The 14,827-nt window shown below is 39.4% G+C and overlaps 1 protein-coding gene across 1 annotated transcript in view; it reads left to right on the forward strand.

Moving 5' to 3' along the window:
- Positions 1–14,827, forward strand: part of LOC105390166 — a 65,905-nt gene that overhangs the window by 12,040 nt on the left and 39,038 nt on the right. The window contains exons 8-15 of the mRNA XM_048631205.1: positions 1,076–1,234; positions 3,919–4,089; positions 6,905–6,972; positions 7,303–7,396; positions 7,825–7,961; positions 8,977–10,432; positions 10,983–11,077; positions 11,572–11,692. Coding sequence (XP_048487162.1) covers positions 1,076–1,234; positions 3,919–4,089; positions 6,905–6,972; positions 7,303–7,396; positions 7,825–7,961; positions 8,977–10,432; positions 10,983–11,077; positions 11,572–11,692 — 2,301 coding nt within the window. The remainder of the gene's footprint in view (positions 1–1,075; positions 1,235–3,918; positions 4,090–6,904; positions 6,973–7,302; positions 7,397–7,824; positions 7,962–8,976; positions 10,433–10,982; positions 11,078–11,571; positions 11,693–14,827) is intronic.

Raw genomic sequence — 14,827 nt, forward strand, 5'->3', positions numbered from 1 at the left:
GTTCAATTTTACCGTCATCGTCACCGAACAGTACATACCTAATAATAATATGAGTGAGTTGTATGGGGTTATACCTTTGCGATGATATTCAACAAGTGACAAAGAAAAATGTTACGTAACATTATCCTCCGTGCAGGTCGGGTAAAACTATAACTAATGAGAAATCACGCTCTAAACCGTACGCAACAAGAAAATGTTCGCGGATGATAGCCAACAAAAAATTACGTCCGTACAAGGTTACATCATGCGGCCATTGTAGACTTTGGTAGTAAAATAATTATCACTTTAAAATGTGTTAATTAATTAATTTAAGGATGGTACGATATTCTATGTTCCTTTTTAACCTTTGTATCATAGTTTTTGCAGCCTTTCACAACACAATTAGGCATATTTATCACAAGATTCACAAAAAACAAAGACTATCTCTCCTTGACAGACAACTGTCGACTGAGGACCGTTGGCCTTAAAATAACTATTTTAGGGCCAACGCACGGGTGCCATTTTCTTGAGTGGTTTGCCCTGTCCTTACGCAGTAATATATATGTCAATGGCCTAAAACCAAAATTTAGAAAATGCCGTAGGTCCCGGGTTCGATTCCCGGCTGGGGCAGATATTTGTTTAAAGACAAATATTTGTACTCGGGTCTTGGGTGTTGATATTTATATTTAATACTAGCTGTTCCCGCGAGCTTCGCTCCGCCTTAAAAAGTTTTCCCTTGGGAATTCCGGGATAAAAAGTAGCCTATGTTCTTTCTCAGGGTCCATCTGTATACCAAATTTCATTCAAATCCGTTCAGTAGTTTTGGCGTGAAAGAGTAACAGACAGACAGACTGACAGACACAGTTACTTTCGCATTTATAATATTAGTTAGGATGTATCTATCTATCTATTTGTGTAGATATATCAGCTGTCCGATACCCATATCACAGGCTCTGCCTAGCTTGGGGTCGGATGGCCGTGTGTGAGATGTCCCCACATATTATTATTATAGGCTACTTTTTATCCCGGAATTTTTTAAAAACTTTTTAAGGCGAAGCTCGCATGACCAGCTAGTAATGTACCTCCCCTTCCCCAGGACATAGTCCGCAAAGCCCACGACGAAGAAGAGAAGCTCCGCGAGATAGCCTTCATCAAACAGCTGGAGGCGGAGAACAGACGGCACGACTTCCTGCACCAGTGTCGCGCGCACACCACGCGGCTGCGGCGCGTGCGCAGGGAGCGTCTGCACAAACTGGTACATATTCTTCTATTCTATTCTATTCTCTGTGGGGGTGTAAGTACCTGCACCTGGCTCTCTCGAGTGGAACCTTTGTGCATGTCCCCAAGGTCTGAACTGCCTTCCTAAGCTTGGACCATTTCCCACCACGCTGGTCCACTGCGGTAACTATAAACTGGTAAATAATGTTATAGTGTCGGTGGCAAACACTAGAGCTCCTAGAAAAACCTAAATCTCGCAGGGGCGCGCACAAGGGTTCCTTCAGGCATTCAAATCAGCTGCCCAAAGCCTTATGGGGAAACCACAGAGGACACCTGAGTGGCGCCAAATCCCCAAAGGCCCCATCCGAAAAAGAACGGCCCAAAGAACCATAACAAGAGCCGACATGGGTCAGGTGGTCCCACCGAAGCTAAAAACAGCAACCTCCCCTAAAGAGCATTTGGAGAATGCCGTCATAGAATTTGTGGCAATAACAACCGCCACAAAGCAGGTAAACCTCTTGTCCTGCAAAACCATCATGCAGACCTACAGGCAAGAAAACGAAGGCCGGCTAAAAATTCTACTCGAGGAGGCCGAAGCCTGCATATACGATAACAGTAGTTGCCAAGTCCTCAGAGGCAAAATGACTGGAGCGTATATGGCGGCTTACAGCGAGGAAAGCGGATTTGTACCCTGGGAATGCAACTCCTCAAAATTTACTGTCCCACACAACAACCAAATAGTGGTCGTCGCCCAGTGCACCAGGATTATGCTAGAGGATAAAATCCTAGCAAAAGTGGAAACCATCAACGCCAACTGGAATCACTGGACGATGCCCACTATCACTTGGGTGAACGGGGTACCTGGATGTGGGAAGACAACCTGGGTGATAAATAACTTCGATGTGAGCAAAGACACCATTATCACAACAACAACTGAGGCGGCCATCGACATAAGAAACAGGCTAGCGCATCGTATTGGTGACATGGTCAGAACTAGGGTGCGTACGATGGCATCAGTCCTGGTAAACGGCTTTAGAGAACATGTCGGATGCCAACGCCTGATAATTGACGAAGCCCTGATGAACCATTTCGGGGCAATCGTAATGGCCGCCCACCTGTCTCGTGCCTGTGATATTGCTCTGATCGGAGACATCAATCAGCTACCATATATCGACAGAGAGAACCTATTCGAGCTTAGGTACAATCGCCCAACACTGGTAGCAAACATCACCCAGGAGCTGTTGTGCTCATACAGAAACCCCATGGATGTTGCATACGCCCTAAAGGAAGTATACTCAGGCATATACGCAGCCACAGCGCGCATCCAATCCCTGCAGCTGAAAAGGTTAACAGACGCAGTAATTCCCAAATCCCAAACCAACACTCTGTTCCTGGTGCATACACAGGAAGAAAAAGAGACCTTGACCAGCCAAGGGTATGGTGAAGGAATGGGCTCACGCGTCCTAACCATACACGAAGCACAGGGATTGACGTACGAATCCGTTATTATCATTAGAACAAAAGATAAAATAAAGCTGCATGATAGCGTACCTCACGCAGTAGTGGCGCTGTCGAGGCACACCACCACCTGCACCTACTATGCGGATGACACCGAGGACGCTATCGGCAACCTCGCTAAAACGGCAATAACAGCGCCAAAGAAACGCATCCTCGAGTACAATCTAAAAATGGCAGTTAAGAATCGAGACGAAGAGGTCATTGCACTTTCTGGGGAAATGTTAAGAAGGCATAACGGGGCGGAATAAAACATAAAATATAATTTTGGTTAAGAGCGCAAAATATAGGCCAAATTGATTATTATATAATTATTATAAAAACTAACAATTAAAATAAGTTATCTTTAAGAACAGAGTCACACACTAACATCAGGCAAAACATGACCTATAACGACTGAGGGGCCGAGCCATTGCCAGGTGTCTACTAAGTTCTCCGAAGAAAGCTGGCATTGGCCCTGTCCTTCTTAAGTTTGTTGCCATTACTAATGTAAGTGTGACTCTGAAAACCATTAATAAAAAAAAAGGAAAAAAAAAAAAAGAAAAAAAAAAAAGACATTTCTTGTATAATGAGATACACGGCTGGGGGTTTTTAGTCGGTTAACGCCCGACACTACCTGGGTCCTCTTCCCAGGTGTCCATGTGGATTTTCCCCCAGCAGTGAAAAAAAAAGAGAAAAAGAACAATATATATATAAAAGAAAGAATATATAAACTAAAGACAAAATAAATATATATAAAAGATAATATATATAAACTAAACTTCCTTACCGAGTAGAAAGTAGATAAAAGAATTAAAAACTATCTCATAAAAATTACCACTCTTCAAAAGGCACGGACATAAAGTCTGTGGAGTGATAATCATTTATTAAAAAAAAAAAAAAAAAAAAAAAAAAAAACACTAGAGCTGGTCTAAGATTTTAACAGATACTTATGTGGAAATGTCTTATCTGACAAGAAGCGCCACCATACTCTTCCTCTACCATTACCGGCAAACTGCACCCAATATTTCACTTTATTAGTTGATCGTTCCAATGTTGTGTAAAAGAGAACGTATTATGATATTGCTGTTCAAATTCAGAGCACTTAATCTAACCTGTGTATCAAGCTAAACCCACAATACCACTGAAAAGTTTAACGGAAGTTCAGTAAATATATCTTGTTTTTTCTTTTGTACAAATAAAGAATATCTAATCTATTATCAACAGGAGCAGAAAGCAGCCCGCGAAGCCGCCGTCAACGCCCGCAGACTGGCTCTAGAAGAGGCTCGGAGACAACACGTGACCACGCTTGTGGAGAGACGCAGAGAGAGAGAGACGAGGGCCGAGGAGCTGAAGGAACTGAAGAGTAAGGAGAGAGAAGAGGCTGCTAGAGAGAAGGTATGTTAATGTTTTTAATAATATGAGTCTCTCAATGATTCATAATACAGGTGCCTGACTAAAATGAGGGATGAATAGCGATATGGTATCAAATATTTGACGCTGTTTCCCCTCAGTAAGCATATGCTGTGGCGGAGATATCAATAATCGCAAAAAACTCTTAATACCGCGATGTAGAAGTAGCGACCTGCTCGACATCTAATTGTGATCTGTGAGCTACGCCAAGTTTACGCTGTTTTACAATTTTGAATATCGCGATATATATGATGTTTTCATACACATACATACAGTTCTCCCATAGTAATAATGCGCATGCAAATCTTCGCAAACTGTCGTATTCCCGGAAACACCCGAATCAGTGCCTTAAACAAAGCACTTGCATTTTGATCCTTGTTCGAAAGAAATAGTAGTCAATATCATGTGACACATAATCGAAAACAATTTGGGCGGTCGGTGGCTGTCACCGATCAGTCAAGGGTCTCAAGGTCAAGATCAATATTACTTTTGTGGAATTATAAAGAGCTGCAATTACACGTCGTTCTTGTTATTTTTTTCAAATGTGAATTTAATTACAACTTGAGAGCGGTGGTAGCTCAGTTGGGTGAGCGCCCGCTTCTCAATCAAGAGATGCGGGTTCGAATCCCGGCGCTGACATGTACCAATGAGTTCTTTTCTGAATTAAAGTACAATGTATACCATCGCTCTTACGGTGAAGGAAAACATCGTGAGGAAACCTGCATATCTAGATTTAGCACATCAATCTAGATATGTGAACCCACCAACCCGCATTGGACCAGCGTGGTGGGAAATGGTCCAAGCTTAGGAAGGCAGTTTAGACCTTGGGGATATGCACAAAGGTTCCATTCGAGAGAGCCAGGTGCAGGTACTTACACCCCCACAGAGAATAGAATAGAATAGAATAGAATAATTACAACTTTAATTATTTTTGACGATGCCATATTATGAGGCACATTTAAGAATAAAATATGCGTCACATTGATAGACTTCACTTTGCCAATAAAGCCACACCCAAAAGACCAAGTTTGTAATTGTAATATTATTGTGAATGATCAGCGCTGTAAATACTTTTGAACTGAGATTTTAATGTAAACATTTTTATTAATGTGAAATAATCAGTGCTGTAAATACTTTTGAACGGAGATTTCAATTTTTTTTATATAAACCTGTGTTTGAAATCCATTTCTCCTTATAATATAAACCTTGTGTTATTCAAACCTTCTTTCATCCATCTTTACATCAGCTTCAGTAAGACACTTGAAAAGTACCTACTGTAACATTTTAGAAGTAAATTTTAATATTATGGAATATTATGAATTATCGAATGAAATTTCGTTACTGATAAATCAATTATCTCTTTTAGCACCAATTACATAATTCTACTAAAATTTCATGAAGAAAATGCACTTAACCACTCTAAATACATAATAGTTTTCTAACGCTCGGGAATACGACCGTTGCCGAACAATGACGAAGATTTCTATGTGCATTATCTCTTGACGCTCACAGAAAATACCTGCTTATGGTCTCAGGACCGATCGCAAGTGGCCATTAAATAAGAAAAAAAAAAATGTGCATTATCAATTTTGGGGAACTGTACATACATATGCTCACGCCTGTCTCCCAGAGGGGTAGGCAGAGACTATGGATCTCCACGTGCCACGGTCCTGAATTACTTTTTTCGCTTCCTCCACATTCATTAGTCTCTTCATACACGCACGTCGGTTTCGGAAACTCCTTATTTGGCTCTTCTTGAGTATGTCGCCTACGAGGGCGATACCGAAATGATCGGGAATAGAAAAAAGTACAAAGATATCATAATATTATTTACTTTTATTGTTTTTCAAAGTAGTCTCCGTGACATTCAATGCACTTTTTCATTCGATTAAACCAATCATTGAAACAGTAATTCCAGTCTGAAGTGGATACTGTCAAAACAGCTGATTTGTAAGCTTCGACCGCCTCTTCTGGGCCGCTAAACCGTTGACCACGTAGCATATCTTTAATTCTTGGGAATGTAAAATAATCATTGGGGCTCAGATCAGGGCTATACGGAGGATGGTCCATCAACTCCACGTTTTCCATATTTAATAACGTTCTTGTTTTGCGAGCGGTATGAGAGCTTGCATTATCGTGGTGAAGGATTATACGACGATTCGGGTTAGTTTTACGAAGTTCTCTTACGACTTCCGGCAAACAAACTGTTGTGTACGAATCAGCAGTAACCGTCCTTTGTTCTTGTAATGGAATCGTAGCCACATGGCCAGTTTTCGATACAAACGAAGCGACCATTTTTTTCGACACGCTGCGTGAGCGAATAACTTTTGTTGGCTTGACCTCACCTTCGAAGACCCAAACTGCCGATTGATGTTTTCTTTCGGGCTCATATGAATAAATCCACGATTCATCACCAGAGACGATATTGTAGACAGCATTTGAACTGCCTCCATTGAACCGTTGCAGAGCAGATCGACACCAATTAACACGAGCCGACTTTTGTTCCTCGGTCAAACGGTGGGGCACCCAGCGCGAAACTAACTTCTTGACACCCGACTTGTCAAATTCAAATGGTCAATACTCTTTTATTTTTTACTTTTTTTAAAATTCGAAAATGGAATTATGTTTGAAAAAACACTACATTTGATACACCAAAAAGGTTTCACTCTAATTTATTCCTAAGTATTCTATTCCCGATCTTTTCGGTGTAGCCCTCGTATCTACCAATAAGAGGCAAACGTATAGATAACTAGTTTACAATTACTATATGTTCTAACCATTTACTATCTTATACCCCCAGGCCGAGGGCTACAAGACCCGCAAGGCAGCACTGGACGCGTTGGCCGAACAAGAAGTGGACGCACTAAGGTACTTTATACTTATCTAACTACCTCATCATACCACACATACCACACTTACACACAACACAACCCATCATTATTATTATACATACATACATATATATACCTACCACGCGTTCGTGACTGAGGTCACCAATATTAAGGGCCAGCTGAAAACCAGCACATGCTGAGCTGGTGCCGATTTGACGCTTTGGACAGCAACCTAGTTTGTTTATTTGTTCTATTGTATTATTCCTGTATTGTTATTATTTTTTGTTGTATTCTTTTTCTTTCTTTCTTCCTTTTTTGTTGTTCATTGTGTCAAATAAATGTTTTCTTTCTTTCTTTCTTTCTTAAGGTCGAGAATCCAGTGCAAGCAGGAAGCCAGTGAACAGAGACTGGAGAAGCATTTGCAAGCTATAAGGACTAAGGCTACTGCGCCTAGGGTGCCGGTAAGGGGTTTTTACCTTATAATAGGTTAGGAAGGTTATACTGGCCAAAATTGACTGTCGAGAAACGCCACAACACTCGGTTCCTGGCCTCGAATCCAGACACTATGGGCCACCTGAAATTGGAAGATAAGATTATAAAACCAATAAGTCGATTTTTTATCAAAGAATTTTGACAAAAAACGACTTATTGAAATTGTTTTGACATCAATCACGATGTTTTGTAGCAGTTATTGTACGTTTGTACGGAGTTTCATTATTTTTAACAAAAGTAAATTGAAATTTAGTTTTCACCATACAATTTATAATACATTTCTTTAATTATTTAGTAAAATTGCAAAACATAACAGATTAACTAATTAGTAAAAGTTAAACTTATTATTATTCATTTACGTATTCAAAATAACATAAAGTTATTATTCCCTCAACAGACAACATCAGAGACCCAAGAGCAGCCGACGACAGAAGAAGACTTGATCAAGAAACGAATAGAAGAGAACAGAGAGCGAGAGAGACAGAGGAACATGAGGAAGCGAGCGAGGAAGATCCGGCAGAAACTGCTTGACGCGTAAGTGATTAACCAAAAAAAAAAACACGCACTCACGCCTTGTACTAATGTACTCCCTTGCGGGGTAGGCAGAGGTGCATTGCTGCACCCACTTTTCGCCAGAGTGTTATGTTAGTCCCAATGTAATAGGGGGTGGGCCTATTGCCATTTTACGGGCACATCCAAGACCCGAGAACAAATATCTGTGTTTAAACAAATATCTGCCCCAGCCGGGAATCGAACCCGGGACCTTCGGCATATCAGTCAGGGCCACTAACCACTACGCCATTCGACCGTCAAGTCCGTCCGTCGTTTAGGTAGATATAGGCTCCTATCTACCTCTTTCTTTTACTTCAAATGATAGATCTATGAATAGGTCTTTAACTAATGAAATTGCCATAGCTTTAACTAGTCATTTCCAATAGAAAATAAGTTTGGAATAGCTTTGTATTCTAAATTCAAATTAATTTTGTATTAAAATCATGACATTCTTTTTACAAACTCAGTCCGTTGTTGGTTAGTAAACGTTGTAGTCTGTGGTGCTGAGGCAACCCTAAGGTGGCTTCTTTTTCAATGCGTATAACAACGTATAACTTATTATGCACCGTAGTCCAGTGAAATAAGGCGCATATTCCCTCAAAAATAAATTGGTAGGTAAGTAAATAAAAACGTGTGCGGCTGGAACGCGATCTAAATTAGATCTTATTATTTATGGGATGGAGTCATATTTCTTTGAAAGCCATTGCGAAGATGGACTTCTGTACTGGTACTAGTTATTATTCTGTGCTACCACCGACAAAGTACATACATTTGTGTAAATTTACTACCCATATTTGCAATTTACTAAGCAGCATCGCTTATCTTTTGTATGCATACAAACTATGTCAATTTTGACCGGTGGTGGTAGGGTAGCCGGTCATTCTGGACACATTTTGTTAGTAGTAGTGACCCGTTTCGGTTTGCTGAACTACTTTTGAAACATCTTGTTTATGTGAGATTCGATATTGGTATCTAAATGTAGCTGTTATCTTTCCAGGGGAAGGGAATTCGAAGAGATGAACGCGGAAGATGTAGAACCATTGGACTACTACAGCTCTATGCCTGAAACTAACAGGGTCTACAGGTGTCTGACGGTGATCAATAACACTATAGAACATCTAGTACCCATGGAGTTCAGAATCAATAATAACAAAAACGAACAAAAGAATGAAGAAGCTCAAACAAATAAAGATAACAAAGAAAATGAAAAAGGCAACAACCAAAAAGGGGCCAAAAATCAAGAGGAAAACAAAAATCAACAAGTCAACAAAAATAATAAAAAGAAAAATAAACTTGTCAGAAAAGATAGCGATGAACAATTCAGAACTATAAATAACGAGTGTAAACAGGGCAGTCTGTGTATAAAAACATACGAACAAAACCATAGACCTGAAAATGTCAGGACAGAGTATTCTGTTGCTTCTCAGAAGAAGAAAAAGAAGAAGAATAACGCTCAACAAGCATTGGTTAATGGAACAGAGAAATCAGAAAATGAAACAGCTACTGATAATTCAGATCCAACTAGTGTGGAGAAAACCGGAGAAAATAGTAGCAAAGCTTCAGCTGGCAACTCTGAGCCAAAAACAAATGGAATTGCTGGTACAAGTAAACAATCAGATGAACCTGATGGCGATAAAAAATCTAACAAGAAGAAGAAGAAACCTTCTGATGGTAACGATAATCATGACAACACTAACACTGTCACAAATGGCATAGCTGAAACCCAAACTACTACAAATAATGCCAATGGTCCCACAAATGAAGGTTCGTCTAGCACAAATGGTCCTAATGCTTCTATGGCGAAAGGAAAGAAAGGTAAAGGTAAAGGCAAACAAACTAACACAAATGCAGTAAATAGTAACACAAATGGAGCAAATAGTAACACAAATGAACCGTCTAGTAAGACAAATGAAGTGACGAATACCACTAATGGGGATACAACTAGTAGTAATAATGAATCAAGTACTAGCACAAATGGAGTGACCAGTAGCACTGGAGCTATACCTAAAGTACCTGTAGCGAAGAAATCCAAAGGCAAACAAAAGCAAAGTAGCACAAACGAAGTAACTAGTAACACAAATGGACCACACTTTAAGAGTAATGAAGCTAGCACGAATTCAAAGAAATTTAAAGGAAAGAACGACTGGCAACTAACAAATGGATTCGATGAACCAAAATCCGGGAAAAACAACAGGAAAAATAACAGAAACACTAACGCAAAAGATTATCAGAGACCTAGCACGTCTAGACAAGACCAGAATGACAGTTTTTTGAGAAAATTGAGCAAAGAATCTTCTCTGGCTAGTTCTATAAGTGATTTGAGCAAAATTAGCTCTAAAAGTGAAAGAAGGCGTAAGGAAAGGGAGTTACAAATGGCTTTTGACTATGTGGACTGGAAAGCGCTAGAGAAACATGTCAATGAATTGCATATAGCCGTGTCTAGGCTTGATAAGGTATGTTTTTTAAATTATTATTATGTATTTAGGACATTGAGTCTTTCTAACTGTAAAAGGATAATGCTTTCGATATAGTCATGCATCTAAACATACATAGAGTCTTTCTAACTGTATATACGATAATGCATTCGATATAGTCAAACATCTAATAATTTTAGTGGTAGTACAGTCGATACTTTAAATATGACTAACGCTGAGTTGCAGAAAGAAACTTTATTGAGTTGCTTTGACAGTATGCGGACAGAAAGAGATAGACATAATATTTAATGCCGTCTTTACCGGAGGGCGTCCCACGCTGTGTTTGCCTGTGCAGCGATTACATAATTTTCGAACCTCCGTTTACGTTGCGTATCGCCAACTGTCACTGTCAAAATGTAAGGCAAATTTGTTAGTTCCAAAAGTGACTACGTTGATGCTGTTTTTTTTCCATATGTTTGTGTAGTATCGAATTGCCACGTTATCCCGTGATAGGCCCTCTGTTCGTGGTCTCCACTCAAGAAATGTTCTACCCCAACGGTTCATCTCTACAGTCAACTGTATATTTCAGGAACACCAAGACATCCTGCTGAACGGTCTAGAAGTGCTCAGCTACATACTAGTCATAGCCTTGATGCCGGAGTCGCAGGGGAAGATTACCACCAAGTATGTATTTGTGTTTTATTTAGGGTGACTTTCATAACAAAGTTAATCAAAATTAAATAGTTTGTCTCTTGCTCTCGCAGTATAATGTCAGAGCAAGAGGTCATAGATTTAATTTTGATTAACTTTGTTGTACAAGCCACCCATAATACTGCAAACTAAAATTTTCCCCCACTAGCTTCGCTTCACTTTAACATCTTTTCCCGTGGGAATTACGGGATATAAAGTAGCCTGTATATAGTATTATATTATAGGATGTGTTAATATAAGGGTACAGCATACTACATGACTGTGTGATGGTGAAGAACATTAAAATTCTAGGGTTTATGACCTTGCCTTGGTGAAAGGATTAGCTAGTCAGATTACCGTCAGTCGCTAAAAACAGTCCTACATACATTTCTTGCATTTTGCGTTTCCACAGCCATCTATCGGCAGTTCCCGGTACTTCTTAGCTCCAAGTCTAACATTTTATTCTAACCCCACAACTCTCTTCCCAGAACCCTCACAGTGGCGGTGCAGATGATCGGTGCGGTGATATCGGCCTGCCCCATGGCGGCCGGCTTCTTCCTGTGTACTAATAATTGCGTGCACCAAGTCACACTTCTGAGTGTTGTTTTGGTGAGTTGCTTGGTTAATTTATTTACTATGTATTTGAAGTATCGAACAGGATAAACCTAACGCAATAATGAAGAAAATAAAAAAAACATAACATGAAGACACTTGGTTAAAAGATGGCGGTAGAGATGTTGTGGGAAGTAAAAACACTGAATTATTAATAGTAATTAAAACTAGATGGCGGTAGTGTCGCACCAAATTAAACTAGATGGCGCTAGTGTAGCGAGGTGAGTAAAGTGCACGGTACAGTTTCTAGATTGCTGTGAAAGCAGTGGGTGAGTAACTTGGTAAATAGATGGCGGTAGTTGTGAGAGAAATTGTAGGTAATAAGATAAAATATCTTTCTTCCGCTTAAATAATAACTGCGTGCATTAAATCACATTGTTTGGTATGCTAATATTGGTGAGTAAATAGTTAATACATGGCGTGGTAGTGTCGTAGGCAAGATGCAGATTAAGTTGCGGAATATTAGATGGCGTTAGAGCATAGCTTTTGGGTGGCTGAACAGATTTCGTAAAATTATCAACTTGAACGTACGAATTACATAAAATATATATTAGGATGTTGTTTGATCTTCAAGAACAAAGATACATATCAAAATAAAATTTATCAAAATAAATAATTTCGACTACGATATGAAATTCAGAGTTCAGACACACTTTAAACCTAGTTTAATTTTTGGCTATTACAGTGAAAGTCCCTACCAATTTATTTATATTTACTTATCAAAATTTTACGATTTCTTTGTATCGACCATAAAAATAACTCGACCGTTGTATTTCCGAAATTTGCAAACTTTTTCACTTACGCCAAAAGGGGTAGGCAACCTTTGGTGCTGTTTTCCAGCCGGTTAATTTTGATGTGCTCATCTCAATCAGGGGTTGACAACCGAAGGTTACTGACGTAATCTCGTTTAGGAAAAGTTTTCATTTAGTTAGTCTTGTTTATGGTCGCTGTGTTTTTTTGTGGTATTGCGTAAAGGGTAAAGGGAATTAGTTTTGGGAGCTTTATTGATGTATTTTAGTAGAGCATACATGGTTGGTCTAACAGATTGGATTGTGCTGTTTATTTATGAAATATCTTGTTAGTGTGTAAAGTTAAATAGAAAATATTTAAGTACCTACATAGTATAGTGGGAGATATTGCTTGCTCTTACGAAGTTTTCGTAAAGTATGACTCTAACGAACGTAACTAAGTCAAGAGTTGAATATTTGTCCACACAATAAACAATAAACAGGCAATATTTATAGTCTGTCGTAAAAATACTATTTTAAGAAGACTCGACTATATGTCGAAAGGTTAGTTATTTCAGTACGAGCTTTTATTTTTACCCCTTTTTATTATCCGCAGGTTCCGCAACTAAGTCGCACGAAATTTGTTTTGAAATGAAATGAAATGAAATCTCTCCGCTCCATCCACATTTCCCGAGTGACATAAAGAGGAGAGCTTTTTCATGAAAGCGCGTTGTGTGAAAATGAGTCTCCTTAATAATAATAATAATTCCGGTGAACATTTTAACCGAAATTCTGAACTGTGGACGCCTGGTTGTGCGCCGCTGACGAATGACGCCTTTTAGATGTAGGGTTGCCACTTGTGTCGACTTTAATGAGTTTTAAAATGAGAATAGTGTGGAGTTTTGAAAGAAAAGAAAGAAAGAAAGAAATGATGGTTCTATATAGGATTCGTGATGATTGTTCTATATAGGATTGGAGTTTATAAATATCAAAATCGTCATAAAAGTGCAAGTTTCTGCTAAAAGACTTCATTGTTGCATTGGTGCTGAATTTTTGTCACTATTTGAAAGTTGATCACGTAAACTTACCTATAACTTGCTCAGTATGATGGGTATATTAATTTAGCAACGGGAACGTTACTGATAAAATTCCACCCTGTATAAACTCGCAGTGGCAGCCCTAGCGTGTAAGTGGGTGGCGCCCTAAAAGCAGCGCTAATGCACGCCGTGGCCGCGTTGTGACGGGCGAGTTCACTTGAAAGTAAAATATGAAACAATTTGACAGTACACGTATTTTAATGTCAAGAGCAGATTGTAAGGATTATAGATGGCTCGAGGAGTAAAACGCTTAATGTTCGTATATATAGGAGAAATAACATGTATTTCTAACTATAATTATAGACCACAGGATAGAGCCAAGAATATGTATAAACGTTAAAATAAAACTACCCTTAGTTTAGATAACAACAAAATAGTCCTTACTAAAACGACTATCTGGAAAGATCTGTATATTACAACTTAAAAGTCAACCTGTACTTAGAGCCAAAATTAAGGTAATGCTATCTCAGATATTACCGAGTTATTTTACTCATTGGAAATGAAACACGTGATCGAAGAGCCCTCAGACAACGATAGCCAATCTGCTCTTTTTTATAGCGTAGAGCGTAGCATCTTAACGTGTAAACCCTACTTTAAACTTAGGTGAACCTTTTCACCTCAGGAAATCCCGACGATGCTATCGCCGTGTCCCGCATTTCTATATACTCTCATGGAAGGTCTCCACACGGTGATATTTTGAGTTGCGATTCCATTGCGACTTGCGATGATAAGCTGGCGGAATCATCGCTAGACCGTGGTGACTACCCGAGTCGCACCGAGACGAGTCTGCACTTCTATCGTCGGGTAATCACCACGGTCTAGCGACGCTAACTCAACAAAGAAAATATAAACCAAACACATCTGCGTCAGAAATTATCAAGAAAGAAAGAAAAAAAATACAAAAGTGCTACAAAGACAAAGACTCATAGTGTCCCCATTAAACTTAATCAGGTATTGGCACTTGATCCTGTTACCCATTGGACAATAGACTTCGGGTAGGTCGGCCGCTATGGTATTTTCAACCACCAAGCAAGTCAACTGGCTCAAGTTACTCGCCCACTACTACGCCTCGCTACAAACAGAGCACGGTCCTAATGGCACCCCGCACCTTTTCACCTCGACTCGTAATTCTATAGAGACCTATGTACTGTACCATCGCCGTAGTAGGTACATACCTACTAGGTAGTACTATCGGGGAATGTAGGTATATACTAGGTAGGTATATACTACGGCTAGACTTGTCACCTTTATAGGCGAATAATAAAATAAATAAATAAATAAATATGTGGGGACATCTCACACACGGC

This window comes from Plutella xylostella, chromosome 28, assembly GCF_932276165.1.
Source record: "Plutella xylostella chromosome 28, ilPluXylo3.1, whole genome shotgun sequence".
NCBI classification, from domain to species: domain Eukaryota; kingdom Metazoa; phylum Arthropoda; class Insecta; order Lepidoptera; family Plutellidae; genus Plutella; species Plutella xylostella.